Raw genomic sequence first — 19,806 nt, 5'->3', positions numbered from 1 at the left:
ACCACCAAGTCTAGAAGACTCTATTCATTAGGTCTGTCGACTGATTTGTGTTCATGCTGTGGTCAACAGCCGAGAGAGCCTTTCTGGAGTCACGGACTAAGAAAAAGATGGGAGGGCAAACATCACTTCCTTGAGCGGCCAGATAAGGATACAAGCGCTTGGCCTGGGTTAAGCTAGCGCCATCTGTTGTGGGAGAAGAAACCGCGCAGCCGTTGTGCTTGGCGTTGACTGCACAGCCCCGAATGATTTGTGGCCGCTATCATTTCCTTTCGTATTAAGTGTGGCAGGGGGTGGCAGAAAGTTAGATGGGCAGATGAGATCAAGAAGTTTGCGGGGATAAATTGGTCGCAATTAGCACAAGGCCGGGATAATTGGAGATTAATGGGAGAGGCCTTTGTCCTGCAGAGGGCGTAGATAGGCTGGTGATGATGATGATGGTGATGATGATCATTTCGTTTATCAGATGCCGTTACCCTCTCCTTCACCAATGCAGCTACGAAGCCTTGTAGTCTGCGTTGGTTTCTATTGTGACACTCTGCGGTCACTAGCTCATGGCCACCGCAATGGGTGTTTCGCCTCCCATGCATATTCGTGCCCTGTGTCTGGGTCCACCCCGAAACAGCGAGCGAGCGAGCAAGAGAAGAGAGAGATGAGAGCGAGAGAAAGAGGAGAGACAGAATAAGAGAGAGAAGAGATAGAGAGAGAGAGAGAGAGAAGAGACGGAATGAGAGAGGAGAGAGAGAAGACAGACAGAATGAGAGAGGACAGAGAGAGAGAAGAGACAGAATGAGAGAGGAGACAGAGAGAGGGGAGAGACAGAATGAGAGAAGAGAGGGAGAGAGAAGAGACAGAATGAGAGAGGACAGAGAGAGAGAAGAGATAGAATGAGAGAGAAGACAGAAAATGTGCGTGCGTGTGCGTGCATGTGTGTGTGTGCATAAGAGAGAGAGAGAGAGAGCGGTACCTTTCTTGTCGGTCTTGATGCTGGGCAGCAGAGGCTCAAGGGCACCCTCCTTGTTCTTGCCCAATCCCTCACCGGGTATCCAGCCCATCTTGCGCAACAGGTGCATGCCAATGCCCTCGCACACAGGCGCTGCCCTCATGAACTGGTCCTACAAAGGGGGACAACATTCGGGGGCAACCGTCAACAGACAACCACCACCCACACACGTTTCTAATGCCACAACACTAAAGGCAAGCGAAAGCAAATCTAGGGTTTAAAGGTGGGGGTTTTAGGAGCTATGAAGCGTGCCTCAGTGACCACCAGAAATCTCTAACATGCTGGCTTTTCTGTTGTTTTTGGCGTCCATCAGAAGAAAAGCCACGGCGGGCAGTCATTGCACCTGCGAGATAGTGCTCGGTAGCCCAGAGCAATTAGGTAAATAAAACCACAGCAAGAACACAGTTGAAACTAGGTGCACTGTGTACTGACAGGTGACGAAGTGTCCGTGAGTGGCACATTTCTCTGGATTTTATACCAGCAGCTGCGGGGAAGTATTATGCAGCCCCAGCATGACATCAGAACCCCTCTCCTGTTGTGACTTCCCATCTAGCTCAAGGCTGACATGGCAATTCTAACCTCAAATTGGGACAGAAACAAAGCAAGACCACTTCCAGGTGACATTGGCCCCCATCATCACATTTAGCCAGGTAATGTCTTCACTTACTTTCTTTGCACTGGTTTAAAATATGACCCCCCCCCCCCCCACCCCCTCTTGTCCACACCAATTTTTTATCCGGCCCTTACAAAGTCAGCTTCATGCAACTCAGCCCTCCACCTTGAAAGGTTGCCAACCCCTGCACTCGTACATACAAGGTCTCTTTTATTAAAGCAAACCTTTTTATGCCTCACTAACGGCAATGTTGCCCCAAAACACACTGCAGGGAAGCCAACTTTCTGTGACGATGATGACGATCATGGGTGTGAAGTGAAAGATGGTTGAAATGCGAAGCTCTCTCTGGTGGAAAGTCAAATCCAAATCGTTCGCCCAAAACGCACTGCAGCAAAGCCAACTTACACTATGGGTTTGCACAAAACATATCAAGCGCCTCAAAATAGAAAAAAATGCTCCCCGTGGTTGGAATCGAACCTGGGTCCCTTGCAATATGATACTACCGACGCCTATCCGACTGCGCCATTCCAACACATGCGAAGCAATTTGGATTTTGGACTTTGGCTTTGACTCAAGTTGCATGAGAGAAAGCTTCACGTTTTAACCACCTTTCTCTCAGGAAAGGAACTTCAATTTTTTGTCATTTTGTACTGCTCAGAAGTGCTCCAGAGAAGCTCCGTATTTTATTTGGCCATAGGACTAAGTTGTGGACTGCCCAGGGACTGCTCAAAACTGCTGTGGACCGACAAACAAGACAAACCAACGGCTATAGTACCTCACTGCACTACCACTGTGGCGCTCTTAGACAGCAGGAATACAAATGGTATCAAAAAGCCACACTGTGTTGTTACCAATTAGTGCAAAGCCTGGTATCCATTGACGACGATAACTAGTTTGACAGCAAAAGGCCAACAAAAGGCAAAAAGCGCAAAAAAAAAGAAACTACGGCGGCACCTTAGCTTTCGCTTATGTGAGAATACCTCAGGTACAAACTACTCACCTTAGGTGAGCTTACACTTTCAACTGAATCGCTATGCACTGAATTACTTGCGAGGCAGCAGCGAAGCATGTGCACAACGCCACCTACTGAATCATCAGCCAACATAGTTTCGGCAACAGCCTACAACCAAGATGTGGATCGGGAGGATTCTGCATTTTTTATCAACTGAGCCAAGTAAGGCGTGAGTGGTGCCCACGCATTAAAAAGGAGCCTGGTGTCTATTTATCGCAACCTGAAACTATCACGAAACAGGAAAGATAAAAACAAGAAAATTGCTTTTGTATGCCTATTTGTATGCCTTCCAGATTCAGCTAGCAACGAACTAACCCATTCTATCTTGATCAATCTCTCGCAGAGGTATGCGACACAAATGGGTGCTTGCAGGTACAGGGTCCGGAGCAGTTTTCTGTTCGGCACCAAATCACTCCTGGGATCTAGCAAACGCCTGTATTTTTGGGGGGCTGCTGCCCCATCTGGTCGAGGCAAAACCTGCAAACGACGACTTAATACTCCACTTCTTGGACCTTGTAACTGCGCTTTGTATCGCTTACATAAATACCTGCCAGCCATGCATCTATTACAGCGACAAGTCACGGCAAAGTGGTTATAACACTACTATAGAATCAGTGGGGCACCAGTCTGACCTCGAGTACTGACAAATGCACTTTCCTTTGTCGTCGACTGACTAGTCAATTTCCGTTTGAACATTAGTGGCCATATTCCGATTCTGTTCTCCGCTCTGCATGTTTCCTCCAGTGGACTGAGTGGAAGGGTATCGCAGCACCTTTACCTGCGGAAATCACTTTCATGGATATTCTCGACTGGAGGCTCTAGTGCGGAATAGGGGTTCGGAATTTGGGGGTAGGTCCCTTTATTTGTCCTTGTAAAGGGCCGAGAATCGCTCCACAGCAGATCCGCGTATTGTTTCTGCCCATAGAATTTCTATTGCGAGAACTGTACTATCTTGTTCTGCCCACCGAATTTCTATTGCGAGAACCACCCACGATCTGTAACTATTCCAGACTGGCAAATAAAAGAGATCGACCGTTTCCCAAACAAAAGTGACCACCTGGCCGCTCCTGCTGCAGTAGATAAACTTCACGTTGGTTTCACCGTGCACCCGGTGATACACTTACCTTTTTGACCCATGCTGGCGATGGCCCGGACAGCTCATCCGGGGTGAGCGGCCTGAAGTCTATTGAGCCTGTGTACTGGCCTGGTTCCTGCTTTGACAGCACCCATGCCTGGAACTGTTCACACAGCATCAGAACGTGACAGCAGCGAGTGGCGGGGATAGGATGGGGACATCTGTATCTTGCGAAAGCACATCCCAAGCCGCTACATCTGTAGACACCTCGCTCCCTTACCGCGTAATACCGCCCAAACTGCACCCAATGATGCAAGATTCAAGTCTCATATGAGAACTGCGACACGTCTGAGTAATCAAGGTACCGTACCCATTGAGGTGCCCTGGTGGAAGGGGGACATGACGCACATCACAGAATGCACGGGGTTGAGCAATGCAACCAACACCACCAAGCTTTCACCATATCCTAGCGTACAGGACGTCCCACACCGCTGCTTCTCGTCATCAATGGATACCTAGCTGCCATCACTACGGCTACTCGTTGTGCAGGCATAAACAATATCTATGTTAAAATTAGAAAGCCTGGATTTACAAGGAGAGGAAACAAACAAACAGCCTGCTTTAACACGGGAGGCTTCTTGACAGGCCATTGCAGTGTAGACAAGTGCCTCAAACCTGGATTTTATAACACCAGGTATCAATGCCTAGCTTGAAATAGTAGTACTAGAAGGTTTACTATACCATACGAACATACTTTAACAATTTCCACAAAGAGCGATGGGGGCAGGGGGTGTAATGCTAATTAGGAGCACATGACAGGATGAGCCCTTGCTGGCCAGCGTGGACACGAGTTCAAAGTAACGACTGTTTAGTATGGCTCTTTTGCCACTCAGTCAACATAGCTTGCCTGTATGTTTCGCCATTCCAAGTTTAGAGTGCCCATAGCTGCTGCCAGCAAACCAATGAGAGGCCCTGCATTACTATTCGAGAACCTTGTTTAGGCATCTAATGACGTAATGATGAGTGTCGCTGGACAACTTGTAACTGGTGCATCACTAAAACAACAAAATGAACCCACAAAAAGGCACTGGTGATGCCACCAACACATTAAAGCAGGGCTGGACAGTTTTGGGATTTAACAGCAGAGCAGTGCAGCATGGGGATAGCCGAGGTCAACTCTCAGAGAGTGGTTTGCTGTAGCGGTGTGTGAATAGTGAACTACTTCAATATGAATGGAATGCAAAAAGAGAGGTTTGAGCACCAAATCGAATATCAGATAGGCAATCATGGATGCGTACATTCACAACCCATTTTTATTTCACACATTCGAACACCATGCCTTTGTTGTCTAGGATGAAAAGTGAACCATGGCTGCATTGAGTAGAATAAAAAGATGCTACTGAATGTAATGCCAATATTTTAAGGGTGTCATTCTGTTTCCAAGCCAATGCTGACCGCAACACTTTGTTACACCTAGTGCCCCCTAGTGGTTAGACTTGAACAACACTGCAATCATCTCTAACTGCTAAAACCAGCTGGCTGTTCAGCCTCTGTGGCTTAGTGGGTAGCGTCACAGCTTTTAGCACTTACAACCTCAGCTCAAGTCCCAGAAATTGTATCTTTTAATTTCAGTATTTTTTTACCAGAAAAATTGCCACCTCGGATCTGTTCTACACATTTTTGTCTACAGGGGAGGTTTAGTATATTTTTGGTTGGTTTAGGTGTGGACAGGAGCCTATCACAACCTTAAGTCCTGCTTCACACCAGAAGCGCCATGCCTGCAATGACTTGGGAATGGAATGTCGCCTTGTCGCCTTTGAAGAACAGTTTTGCTAGGCTGGCATACCTACAGCAATGACCTGTGCACCATACATGGCACCTACATTCAATACAACAGATACAGCCAAAATAAACTTGGTGGCTGCAGCAACGTTGCTGGATATGTGCAACAAATGCCACAGTGAAACTCCAGTGCACTACAGACACGTCTACCCAAACTGCCTCTGCCTTTCCGCAACGCACACTCGGCAGGAGCAATCCGAGACTGCGGTACTCCACCACACCACCAAGCCAGTTAAGTAGCACTTATGAGAAGACAGGGACAGCCTCGAAAACATTTCTGTTCCTCCTTGGGCTTCAGCTAACATAACCTTTGCGCGCTCAAACTTTGTGCATTAATCTCATGATCCGGCACAAGCCTTCTACATCAGGCTGTGGGATTGTCATATTTCCACAGACGTACTACTTGCCTGCCCAATACAAGCCTCGTGCTCAAACTTTGTGCACTGGTCTCGTGATCAGCCACAAGCCTTCTACGTCAGGCTGTGGAATTGTCATATTTCCACACGCACTACTTGCCTGCCCATTTTAGTCATTGCACGAGCAACGAATAGGGGATGTTGGTAAAAACTCTCGGCGTCAATTCGTTGATGGAAGAGCAGAGAATAAGAGTGCATGAATGCCTTCACACCACTGCCGACGATGCTAGAGAAACGTCGAAACGCGTCTCACCACCTGCCTCTGCCACTGGTCGCACGATGTTTCATCGAGTATGCAACTCCCATTGGCATTTGCACGCCTTGCAAAATCAAGTGTGCAGCCTGTGCCGGCCAGCAAAAGAGGAAGGAATGGGGCATGACACCGACAAAATTCCGATCAACACTGGTGGACAACAAAAGGAGTGACAGGCAGCCAATGTCACTGCTGAAGCAAGCAAGCGTGACCACCGAGACCGAGAGTACAAAGCACGGTTGGAAGGGCGTGCGAGAAACGCCATGTTCGGAAGCCAGTGCAAGCCACTCAAAAGGGAGAAGAACAAGATCCTTGCACAATCTCTGAAGAACCACCCATAAGCATTCCATTATGATTTTTGGGGGGCCCGCAGAAGATCTACTGACAAAAGCAGGGGCGCCTTAAAGTCGTATAGGCGCTCATAAGGCCAATGCAGATTCTGCTGAACATACCCAATAAACCACTACATTGGAGTTTGAGCATCGCCACACTTGTTTTGCCTTGCCTTGTTACCAAATGCTTCCACATATGCTTCCATCCACCTTATCCGATGGCACCAGCACTGCATACACGAATTTCAGCCATGCTTGTGCGCTATTTTTTTTCTTTAAAACTTTTGATGCACAACAGATGTTTGACCACAAATCATGTTATGGCTTCTTCTTGGGTCTGTAGTTGTGTTTACTGCTTATTATAGCCACAGCAATAAAAAATGACCAGCCTGCCCCAGCACCGTTTTGATAAGGCCACCAATAAATAGTGCAGTTTTGTGGTCACAACTATTGGCAGGCATTTGCATCTTTCAGGAGAATATAGCGACACTATACTGGAAAGATTGCAGTAGGCTTTAGGGGGCAAAGAGGTCTTTTGCTGTAGACACAGCGGTGCGAGCGAGATCCCTTTCCTACGAGATTCCATTCGCTGTGCGCTTCCTGTTGCGTGTGGCGCCATCTACTGGTTTGCTTTGAGCACTTCCACTGTTTCTGTAAGCCCTGTTCAGCTTCTATGGCCTAGTAGTAGAGTCCCAGGTTTTGATGCTGCAAGCGGGGTTCGAGCACCAGACACACCTAACAATTTAACAATTTTTTTTGCTCAGTGCTTTCTCTTTAATCATTAAATGTTCTTCCAGATCATTTCTACACGTTATGCAGATAACAGTTGGTAAGCCAACGTTCTAGGTTGGCTTATGTGCTTGTTGCAGTTTTAGTCACCTTTTCTATCGGAACCTCCCAGCTTTTCTAGTGGTCAGCAGTTTCAGCTGCACCACTGCGGACACAAGCCCATCTGCTTGGGCAGCCGACAGAAAACCAGCCAACAAGTATTCAGCCACCTAGACCGAGACCAAACGAAACATTTCACCTACACCCCGATAACGAGAGCCAAAATGCCATCGGGCCACAAACGCCAACCTTCAAGACTGCCTGCCCGCCCTAACCGAAGAAAATAATGTTCCACCGAGCGCACAGAAAATGAAGTTTGAAGCGCTTCGAGAGTTTCAGTACTTCTAATTACAGCAGCCTACCAGTCTTTCTGTGGCCACTACCACTGTCCTACTTTCATCCAAAATTCCACTACGCGCAAGTCGCACCTTCCCAAACCTCCGTGCTGCCCCTGGCATGCACATATGTCCACTTACGTCGTGCAAAGGCATTCCTTGTTCATTGCAACCTTCTTTCCAAGCCTCATTTCGGCCAAACCCTTACTATGGGTGCACACCACGGGTATGCACCTCTACTCCAACAGCCCCTTCCATCACGGCACAACGCAATAGGAGAGCATGGGTGTCTACCAATAAAAAGACAGTAATGCAGTCAGAGACCCAAGTCAAAAAGAAAAAAAAAATATTGAAAGCCGTTTCGGAACCCAAACAGGTTCCTTGTTCCTAATGTTGAAACACCTTTTAACTTTTTTTTTTTTTCCTTTTTTGATTGTCTGGCTGCATTAGTTTCTTCGTATAATGCCTGACCAGATGGGCTTTTGCTGCTCCCTTGACTAGGTGTCTACAGATGCTTGCCAAACCTGGAAAGGGCTTCGCAAGGTGGGCAGGGTGGGGGCGGCAGCACACGTACCTGCTTGTGGCAGTCGTGGTAAACCTTCATGGCTTCCAGATCCATGGGGTTCTCCTTGAGGGCTCGCAACGCATCAACGCGGCGGCTCATAATGCTCGCAATGTCGGTGGTGCTCTCCTGGTGTGGGAAGAGGGCGGGGCACACGCGCACTCTTCTGCACCACACCTCGCAATCGCTCGCGCCTCCTCGCACTCTGCCGGGGGGGGGCAAACGCCACTTGGGGCGGCTACGACTACCCGCCACGCACTGTCCAGGCTTGAACGAACCTGCATTCTCAGCTCTACACTTTGCAATATGCACCTGTAATAATGTGCTTTTTAGCTTCGGCAAGTAATTTTTAGCCTTCGAAGACACTGTGTAAGAATGGGGTAGTTGCAACTGGCTCGAGAACTTGGAACTGAATTGAAATCATGCCAAGATGCATCCTAGGGAAAGGGAGACCAAAGCAGTTTCCCCATCAAGGCGTAGTAACATGTTTTAGCATACTGCAATCCATTCTTAGAAACAGCATATGCATTACAGTATGCTTAAAACATGCCAACAAGCCCAAGTAAAAGTTTAAACTCCCGAAAAATGAATATCAACATAGCCCTCAAAACGTATCATGCATGAACCAGCTCCGCATCTCTAAAAGCAACGATTTTTTTTACTCATCAAAACAGTGAGCCAATATTTCAAGCTCCACCTCAAAGCAACTACTCAACACTGCTTTTTTATGCAGGGGTTACGGCTCCACTTGGGCAATTGTAAAGCTCTTTGACCCATCCTGATAAAACCCAATACTCGTTAAGGATTCTGAAGCTAGGCAGCAGTCTTAACACACCTACGACCACGAACTGCCTGTAAGAAATTTCTAGGGACACCAATTTGTTCAATCCACTGCAAGACAGACAGACTAGCCAACTTGTACAAGTGACTTCGCATGTTCCTTCAAGCTGGACAGTGCGTTTCCAACACCAACAAACGGCCCACAACACTGGACAGCACAACACAACACACAACTACCCCTTCCCTCATGTTTCCTGGTACCACAACAATATAAGCAATGGTAAGTTTTGCTGGAAGCATACAATGCATTCTCATGTATGCGCAAGTTTAGAGCGTAGTGTGTTAATGTTGAACCACACAGCAATACAGGAATGCAGTTTTTATGTTCACAAGTGCAGCAAATGGCTGCAGCCCACGAGATGGTTGTGAAAATGTACTTTTGTACGACGGAATCGCATTTGTACACCAGCAACAGCCCACCCGTTTTTGTTCATACTCAAGAAAACCAGTAATGTGGTACTAATATGCAGAACCAGTTTGCTTGTACAATTGTAGCCTGTGTACCTAAAGCACAATGAACTAGTGTACAACCTTACTCACTGTAACTGCCACCTGCAGCAAACTTCCGGCAAGCTAACACCTGTGCTACACGGCTGTTTCAAAGGCCTTCCGTTGTCTATTATATAAGGTGCACTTGTAATAGTCAACTGTCAATTGAAAGCTTCCATGTAGCACAGGTATTATCTGCCCACGAAGTAGCCCATGTGAGGATCGTGTTCAGCTCAGTTGTGAAGCTTGTTGGTAACAAAGTTAATGTCTCCCGTTGACAGGTAGCATCGAAGGAGCTGCCCTGTCATTTCGGTTGAGTGTACAAGTCTCGCAATCAGAAGAGCTTTGCTCAGTAGACTCCTTGGAGCAACAAACTCTGTTGTGCATAGGTAACTCTGCGCTTGTGCCAGCAAGCAGGGAACTACGACACAAGAGTCTGTTTCGAAACCCTGTCGCCACCACCCAAACTGGGCACCATGTGGCTCACCCGATGCCACCCTTTCCACCCCCACACCGCCATCAGCACAGAAGCCAGTGGCACAACAGGGATACTCGCCCACACAATACCACGCCACGGGGAGGGGCCAAGCGCAGTAGTAGTGAGGAGCCCTACCGGCGCGTCGGTCGGCTCCGCCACCGTCGAGGTAACCACGGCCGACGAGACAGGCTGCGGAACCTCCTCCACCTGAAACACAGGCGGAGCAGCGACAGTGGGCAGCGGGGAGAAGGTGTTGGTTGAGGAGGGGGCGGGGGGCATGAGGGCTAACAGAGGGGGGGGCGAAGACGGGCCCCCCTCCTTCCCAGCAAGGGGGGTGCGCTTGGCGGCCCGCAGGGCCTTTGCCGGCTGCTCCGTCTTCTCCACGGGCACCCACTCGAGCTCTTTGACGCGGTGCTGGTTGCCGCTCGACACCGGAAACTGTTTGTGCAGGTGGGCGGCGTCGGCCACCTTCTCGGCGAGCGTCTTCACGGGGAGGTTGGTGGCGTTCTGTGGAGGAAAGCGTGTGTGCCTCTTAGCCCCAGGCGAGGGGGCAGCAGGGAAGGAGGAGGAGGGGGAGCGGGAGGGAGAGGAGGGGAGAGGGGGATCGAGCAAGACCGAGAACTAAGTAGGCTAAGTGCCTCACACAACTGTTTGTGAAACCCTGTGCGCGCAGAATAACAGAGGGAAGAAAACAAGACGGGCAGGTCACAGCATACGTTTATTACGATGTCACAAACAGAACGCACATTCGGGAGAAGGCCTAGGGAGTGGAGGACACAAGTCAAGAAGGCAACCCTGCTGACGACGACCTCTGAAAGGCTGGCAAACCGCAGCCAAACAAAAATTCGCCCCGTGCGCATGGATGTGTTGACAAACAAGGTGCAGAGACGGCGATGATCAAAACAGAGCGATGGTACAGCAAGACGACGCTGATCCAGATGTCTTGAAGACAGAAGCCGGGGTGCAATACGGCTGGCTCCCAACACCTTTATTACGATACCGCATTCCCAACCACCAACTTTTGGATGCCAGTTTTATTTTTCCAGGCAGAAACCGCAGTAAACAGATCACACATTTTATTACATGACGTAACGACAACATGCAAAACTCTCACGCTCTCAACACAAAGTTTCGTCAAAGCAGTGTCCCATGTTTTGTATCACCAAAGATGAATTTGCAGGCAAACCTCCATGAATAAGAGGAGCATAATTTTCTGAACACCAATACCACCTTCACCATATTTCGAACTTGCCCATGCTGTACATGCCACAAAAACTGTGCGAATTGAACTAATAACGAATTCCAACATGCTTGTAGAGCTGGAGTCTTCCGGAGAACCTTGTAGATGCAAGAGCGCATACTGACCACTGATCACACACCAATGCTTCAAGCTAGATTAACAGTGAGAACAGTAGATGTGTGTTCTATAAAGCTTGCAATTCGAGACACCAAACACCAAACTTGTTCACTGGGAAACAGAAGACAGTTTGAAGAGCACACAAATGTAAATGTCTGAATTCATCATAATACACACCATCCAAATGTAAAAAAAAAGAAAGTAGTACACTAAATGAGACCACACATAACAATTGACACAAAAGCAATCCCAGAAAACTGACAGTGCGGCAGCTTTAAAAACTTGCAAAGTGCACTTTCTGTTTTTTTTTTAGTCCAGTGTAACGAAATGTACCAGCTACAGCGGTAATGAACACTGTAACAGGATAAACAATGCATACTATTCAGTAGTGATGCTCCCACAGAATGCGCCAAAAAATACTGCACTGTGTCGCATGCAGAACACAACTCGGGCCATGGCGACATGAACCCACATGGCAGTATTCCTTGGCTTGTTGTCACAAAAAAAAGCAAACAATCAAGCACAATGCGCAACACTGTGGTTCCAACAAAAACTATGAACTGTGTACCTCCAATAATTCCAAGAATGCAGTCATAATGTATAACGTGGTCAAAACTGGCAATTTTTCCTCACCTCGCACGCAAGTTTTGGTTGTGCTAGAGTGTGAATGACTCAAAAATGTATTTGAAGCCAGTATACAGGGCAACTTTTACAAGAAAAAGAAAAGGTAGAGACAAAATGCTTTAGCTACAACAAAAGAGCGGCTACAATGTTTACAGAACATGCATGCAGTCCCGGGAGGGAGCTTTGACAGAGAAAATCCCTTTGAAAGAGTTTGTCGCTTTGCAAGCTTCAGGAAAAATATCTTGGATCAAGTGACGACGACGCACCAGGACAACACTGGTACAAGACTAGTGCTACAACCCGATGCTGCCCTCTTTCCCGTTCCACTTTTTTTTGTTGTTGTTGTTGTTCAATCCTACACAGATCAATAATTTGCTCATCCTTCTTCCCCGAGTCACAGGGAGCTCTCTTTTGTAGTTCCGCGAGTACCCTCTCCACTCAAATCAGCCACACCTCCGACAAATGTGGCGTGACCAGTTTGACTCTCGTGAAAAACAGTGCAGTCTCGACTGGCGAGCAGTGCTGTGACAACTTCCCAGCAACTACACAATGCGTGAACTTGCTCCACGCACCACTACGCCCCTCCTGGCCAGACAGCAAGTCTCTCAAGACACCACACAACAGGCGCACACTCCAAAAAGTGTCCGATACGTGTCAGAAGAGGTACACGACACAATGAGGTTGGCGACAGAGACACGTGTCGGGGCTCCAGACGACGTTTCTCTTTAATCGATTCAAAATGAGACAAGCGCCTCGAGGTGCCCGCTGGAGGAATGAGACTTCGCACTCCCTAGGGAACAGTCACAGTAGAAGAACGGTGTACGTGTTCATAGTGGAAAGGGGCAGAGGGCGGGGTAGGTATATCAGCTGGGGGACAATTTCCTGGCGAACAATTTCATGACGACGACAACAGGGTCCTTCTCCTGCGCCTGCTTACTAAGGACGCACAGAGGGAAGGGGTGGCGGTGTGTTCTCTCTTGCCAATGAGCGGCAGCTAGTGATAGGTGATGGCCCGAATGGAATTTTTCTCGTCGGCGTAGTAGGTACTTACGGGAATGTTAAACCTAATCGGGGGTGGAGGGTCCTTGAGTTTGAAAGGGTGGTGGTGTGTTTGTTGGAACTCTTCGGCGACTTCCTCGGCCGTCTTGGGCTCCACTTCGCCGGCGTACTCCCGCTTCTCCTCATCCGAGATGGCCTTGCAGATCTCTGCCAAGAAACGAGAAAAAGAGAGGGAAAAAAAAAAAAAAAGAAGCGCAGGGGTGAAAAGGAGAGGGGGGGAGGGCATAAGTTGGCACCATTCCTAAAGTTGCACTCTGCTCAGATATGACTGCCTTGTGCCTACTGCAGCAACACACCTTCACACAACCGAAGTTACGCTCCAGGTCTGGGTTTTTCACAATTTCTTTTAAAGGTACAGCTATTCACAAGCATCCGTTCTGCCCTAGCCATCTCAAAGCCCCTCACTTGTATACCGCAAAGATAAAGGGACCCTGCAGCACTTATCGACTACTTGGAATGTATTTTGGGGCAAGGTCGATTGTCCCAGCAATCTTCTCCAGCAAGAATTGTGAAAATCTGTTCAGTATCACCAAAACTATGCGGAAATGAGAAATCGCGCATAATTGTTCCTCTAAACCAGTGGTTCTCAAATGGGGCTCCGCGGACCCCAGGGGGTCCGCGATAGCATTTCAGGGGTCCGCGAAGCTTCCCACCAAACGTTTCGCCCGCCGATTTTCTCTCGATTTTGCCAGCATTTGCTTGCAAAGCAAAAAGGTGGATCCGCCGGATTAAATGTACATTTAGCTTCTCCGCGTGGCACATATTTTGACATCTGCATTTTGTCCAGCACGCCAGCTATGAAAGACAAAGAAAAGAAACCCACAAAAGGCAGCATATAGGTGTCTAGAAGACTGACAGATTCAAGTACAAATTGTTTGACATTATGGCACAGATCAACATACGCTCCATCGTGGGGTCCCCCATCACTATCGCAAGCCCAAAAGGGGTCCCCGGGGCAGTCATGGCTGAGAACCACTGCTCTAAACGACTGCAGACAAAGCAACGAAAGCTGCACGCTCCCTCCCGGAGAGGGGGGGCGGCTCACGGCGTTCTCTTCCGCAGCCTTCGATATATCACAGGCCGAGGATTTTTCTCCTTTTCTACGCAACGTGCAGGGGTCTATTTCCGGTCTGGTGCCACAAAAAAGGAGGCGTGGCTGTCTGCTCGCAAGCGCGCACTCAGGCTGGTAGGGCATTTTTGAAGCAATAAACGTTTGTTGTCGAGTGGTCTCGTTGAAGGGGGCGTATTGAGTTTGCCACTCAAACCCCACGTGCACTCAAAACACAAAATAAACGCCAAAACTGAGCGCACGAATTCGGGCAGTGAAGAAGTTGGTACACAGCGTTGATGACGGCGGATCGTGAAAGGAAATGCGAGAAATAAGCCGCAAAGTTAACCAGCAACAGCCAATAGGACAGCCATGGCTGCAATGACGTTGTTTAGGCCATGCCAGGGGTGCATATGGAGGAAAATTGAAGACAGCATAGCTGGTTTTTAAGTGTTTTTCACAGCGATTTGCACGCTCACCACTTCACATGCACGCGTAATATTTGGCTCAGGTATTCCTTGCAGTGTAATCTAAACATCCCGCACGTTTACTTGCACTGCTCAAAGAGTGTTGCAGGGTCCCTTTAAGAACTTTCAAGAACTCCTCCTCATTTCTTCACTGCAGATACAAGTCTTTACTCTTGGCATTACAGCACTGTGGTTACAATTAGCTTGACTAACTGCCTACGCACAGAAAAACTTGGTCAATACACACTTGACGGAGAGAAGCCTGTTCATGCCGCGTGACCATCACCTTTATTGCCGCAAAACTTCCGCTTCCCACGCCTAACGCACACACGCAGACATGTGAACACACACACAGAATTCATACTGCAATGGGTTAAAGGTTTACCTGCCGGCGAGCCCTCTTTCATAACTTGTAACGGTAGAGGTACGAATTCGTCATTCTCCTGTCCTGTCCAAATTAAAAGTCGGGAGGAGGTCATTGAGAAACTGGGTGAATAATAACAAAACAATTAAAGCCATTCCACTCAATGTGAAAGCTGTCGGGAGTGTAGAGCGGTGATTCGCCATAATGGGCTGTAGCGTCATTATCCGCTCACTGCTATCACCCAATGCAATTCAATTTCCCGCCTTCACAGTGCTTTCGCACCCCCTGCCTGAAACTGCGCCAACAGGACTTGTGTTCTTTTTGTGCTTGCTCTTCCTCCTGCACGTGCCGGCATTGCACTGCCACTTTTTCTGTCTTACTACCGTAAAAACCAACCGAACGAGTGTTCCCAACTAAATGAACGTGAACGCTGCCGGTTAGTTATGTATATTTTGCCTCAAATGTACCTGCAGTTTTCTTTGCGCTAAACAACGGGGAGATGTATGACAAGCGCCAGCGGTTCACGAGTTTCGAACGCTTATGACTATATAAACCACTTGGCTTTCAAAGCCTCTGGGTTACACTGCAACGATGGAACGCCATGTGGTTCTACTTGGGTCCAGTGAGCAAGCTACGACGACAAAGCGAGCCCCTAAAGTGCTCTGCAATTGAAACTGCAACCCAAAAAACGCTGGGGGGTTTGCAGCTTCGAAGCTCAATTTATGCCCAACCGAGTGCCACTATTTAATAAGGAGCCATGACGACAGCATGCAACTTTGGTTCATTCGAAAGACTGTGTCATTAGAATAACACAGACACGACCTTTAACGCAAACTGCACTAAAATAAGCTGTACAATGAGGAAAACAGAGAACAGCCCTGCGACTCACTAGGGACTTTTCCGCACTGAGCTTATCACGTATTATGGGCAATTTGTTGTCGTTGGGTAGACGACAAAATCCAACGCAAATAAACCGAGATTATAAGCTCGCAGAATGAGCTATTTGCACTCTAATTTTGTGCCCATTCTTTTTACAGCAGTAAGAATGATGGGGTACACAAAGCAAGGTACGAATGAACATGTAAACATAGAGGCGCCAGTGTGTATGGCGCACACTATGCCAGCGTGTTGGGCTTGCCTGAAATGGCACTGGCAACTGGCATAACTGACACTGCCACTTGCGTGACCCTTCCTGTGAAGTCAAACCCACCTTTTACGACACGATTACTATCAACCGTAACAATAAGCCAGGTGCAAGTCCAGTCAAAAAAAAAAAAAAGTGTTCCTCAAGCAGTATTGCTACGCCATCTATGAAAACATGCGGTAACCAGGCTAAGGGAAGGCATGTTTCGGCCATCAGCGGCAGCTTCAGTCAACATACTAACTCCTGTTTTCAGTACCTGCCCCGGACACGTCACTGCCAATGTCACGCACCCCCTGATGTAGAGAGAAAATTGAAATTTTCGCTTAAATTGTTAAATTTCTCGGTTAATAAAGCCGAGCGCACTGTAACAAGTGCCGAGCGCACTGCAAGACCCCAAATCTATCGAATAAAACAAACCTGTATGTTGTCGTCATGGCCCCTTAACCCCTCAACTGTTAGCTGAACTGTCCTAAAATCATTTTGGATGAGTGTAGATCGTCCGCTCGAGATAATATTTCCCCTTGAGTGTTTTTATTGAGACACGCTCCTTTGTGGGCTATTTAGCGTGTCGTTTCACAGAGGGCAGCACTGGGCAGGTTTCCCTTCCCCTTTTTTTAACCGCCATTTCACATTTCTTTTGGGGGCAACTTCTGTTTAAAAACATGGCGTCAGATGGAGGCGATAAATGTGTCACTGGTCCGTCATTGAGAAAAAGAAGCCTTTCGCCATTGTTCAGCTCCTCGGATTATGATAATAACTCGTTGCTTCACTTCGTTGCTTTCGTTCGTTCACTTCGTTGCTGGAAGTTGAAGTGATGGCGATGACTTTGAAATCGGCAGTTCATCAGATGAAGAAGCCTGCTTAGAAGACACTAACCTAAGTGTGCATCATTGGCGACGCATCGACATAATTGCATCCCCACAAAGCCTACCCGGTTTCTATATTTGGGTGTCCCCAATGGCGTTCAATATAACATCACCTGATTTGAGTTAATTCACCAGTTTCTCAACGACGATAAAATTTGACTTAGTATGTGCTTGAATTTTGTTTTCGACATCAAAAACTTGCTTTTTATAAGAAAAATATTCAACATCTAATAAAATCAAATATCAGGACTTTAAAAAACAAGTAGTTTGGGCATAGAAATTGTCAAAATAATAAAACGGTTAAGGGGTTGTCCCGCTCCAGGGTCTAACTCTTCCTCCCCCTGGCAGGATGTCCTCCCAACCAGAGTTACTCAATATACAACAGTTGCGAAACTCCCCAAAGGCCCCATGCATTAAAAATTGATCCCCGGTTGGCCCCCCTGCGCCAGGAGAAAGATGGGGCAAGCTGACTAGCCTGCCATCTGCCGGCGGAAAGTTCAAGCAGTGCTAAAGTGCTTACAGCTGTTGCCATAAGTTTTAAGGCGAGCTTCATTCCATTAATTAAGTACACGTTCAACAAAGCCCAGTCCTCTAGAAGCCTCTAAATTTTTGTCACCTAGATTTCGTCCTCTAGACGCCGCTCTAACACTCTCACCCTTCAGCTTCAATTAAGCAAGGGTGCTCGAGCCACCCAGATCCTGAAGCGGAGTTTTGCAACTGCTGCATATTGAGCAGCCCTGCTCCCAACTGCCAGTGGCCACTCACCGGTGAGGGCAGCCAGAGACCTCTTGACCTTCGGCGGTTCCTCGGTGACCCCGAGGGTCACGGAGGGGCCCGTGCCGTCTCCCGACATGGCCAGGGGCAGCACGGGGGCTTCCCGGGGCGGCGTCGTGGTCACATCCAGCTTGGCCGCCAGTGTCGACCGGGGGTCAGCCGCAGCCGCCGCCACTGCAGCCGCCACCACCTGCACATAGGCACACACAAACACACAAGGGCGGTTGGTTCAGACAATGAGCCCTCGGCACGTCACAGGACCACTCCTCCATCACCACGAACATTGCAGGCAGTGAAGGCCAATCTGCCCACTGTGGCAATAAACAGCTGCTGCTCCTCCAGTAAAGTACCGTGTCGACCGGACACAGGTGGAATTAACCTCGTTGGGACCTCCAACGTTAAAGGGAAGCCTGTCTCATTGCACGGTGTACAAGGATGCCTCTCGCCCGCACCACGAACTGGGCCTGTTGGTTCTACTACCTTGACCCTGCTCTACGCTCTCCATCACTAACTACCTTTACTAGGTCTTCATCACAAATCCTACTTCTGTGTCAACTTGCAAGTATTGCGTAGTATTCGGCTTCGTCCAAAAGTCACAAGGGAAAAGAAAGAGACAAACCATACACACAACTGTTCAGGCTGAATACTAATTGTTAGTCAGTTTTGCGGGTCCCACAGCACTGCAAAATGTGGACGACCTTCAAGCTGTGCCCACCGTTTTGACACTGTGACTCCCGGAGCTGTGGTCAACTAGACTCTCGCCAGCAAGCAGACAGGAGCGCCACTGCATGAAAACACAGAACCACGGCGCACAGTGCACACACGTCGCCTTGCTAGTTGTCAAGAATAGTACACAAATCTCACAGCTGTTGAGAGAGTTTTTCGGTGCTTTGAGTGCAACAGTGTCAACTGCATAACGCGTTCCCAAACAGGTCCTAAATCGGCCGCACCTAATACCTATCCTACATGGCTGTTTCGAAGGCCTTCTAGAGGCCTTCGAATAAATGCATTGTCTATTGAGTTGCACAGCCTCCCTAAGGACCACTTAAGTAAACCTAGTCGACTATCAAGTGAAGGTTTTCATGTACAGTTTCCAGCCACCATTCTAGAATCCACTTACACAGGCTTCTATACAATTAAAGTAATCGTTGCCACAAAAACCCAGCTTAGTTTCACAAAGATGGCAGTTAGTGCATCATATCACTGGACAGAAACACCACTAAACATGATCGGGGTCTTCCTTTTTTTCCGCTTCGTCTGTCATGCGGCCACCAAGGTTGCGTCAGTGTCCCGTACATCAGCAGTCGGCACACAGCCTACGCAATACTCACAAGAGCTCTGCAAGCTGGTCTCAGCATAAACTCCCACAAAGGTGCAGAATAGTGCTTGACAAGGTGGAAACCTGCGATGACCCCAACCAGAAAGGTGCCACTACACGATGATGTGTACCTACCTGTCCTGAGACTACAAAAGCGCCGTTTCCTATCCTTTTTTTTTTCTTTTTCTCCAGGCAGAAGAAATGGCTAGGGGAGTACACTCAACGGAAATTCCACATTCGCAGACTCCTTTGGGAAACAGAACATGGTTAGGCCAGAATGAAATACAGTGGAACCCCGATGACACGTAGGCTGGTCTTACGACGACCCACTTCTTACAACAGATCACCGCGGTCCCGGTAAACTCCCCATGGAAACAATGCATTATGACGCAACCTCACAACGGTGACCAAGGACGTACTTTCCATGCCCATTCGATTCAAGTTTCTTCCTTTCACAGCGATCTCTCCGCCTCTCTTTGCTCTCTGCTTATCAGTCTTTCAAAACTGCATTGCCGCTCCGTTCCTTTCTTTTCCACCATTTTTTTTCCATCGCCGTCTCGTAATATCCTTTGTTTGGCTTGGCCTTGACAGTTTCACACTCTCGCCTTTTTCCCTCTCAATTTGCTTGGCCGTGTCGGCCATTCCATCGCGTGTGCGCGACGTGCAGGACCGGTGGTGTGGTGCGCGGCACATAGCTGGAGGACTAGCAC

General features: G+C 48.3%; 1 protein-coding gene across 3 annotated transcripts in view; it reads right to left on the bottom strand.

Moving 5' to 3' along the window:
• The window catches only part of LOC144151933 (uncharacterized), a 71,104-nt gene that overhangs the window by 27,756 nt on the left and 23,542 nt on the right, over positions 1-19,806 (bottom strand). Inside the window, exons 4-9 of one of the 3 annotated variants that reach the window (XM_077683107.1) lie at positions 17,770-17,968; positions 13,108-13,262; positions 10,211-10,582; positions 8,281-8,397; positions 3,750-3,863; positions 965-1,112 (exon numbers count right to left, since the gene is read on the bottom strand). In XM_077683107.1, the coding sequence (XP_077539233.1) occupies positions 965-1,112; positions 3,750-3,863; positions 8,281-8,397; positions 10,211-10,582; positions 13,108-13,262; positions 17,770-17,968 (1,105 nt within the window). Of the gene's footprint in view, positions 1-964; positions 1,113-3,749; positions 3,864-8,280; positions 8,398-10,210; positions 10,583-13,103; positions 13,263-17,769; positions 17,969-19,806 lie in introns of those variants that run through there. The other 2 variants (XM_077683104.1, XM_077683108.1) reach the window with 2 other exon arrangements.

Source organism: Haemaphysalis longicornis, unplaced genomic scaffold, assembly GCF_048455015.1.
Source record: "Haemaphysalis longicornis isolate Haplotype H1 unplaced genomic scaffold, Haemaphysalis longicornis Haplotype H1 scaffold_9, whole genome shotgun sequence".
Taxonomy (NCBI): Eukaryota; Metazoa; Arthropoda; class Arachnida; order Ixodida; family Ixodidae; genus Haemaphysalis; species Haemaphysalis longicornis.
Note: the sequence above shows the minus strand (reverse complement) of the source record. Positions and strands in the feature narration are given on the sequence as shown.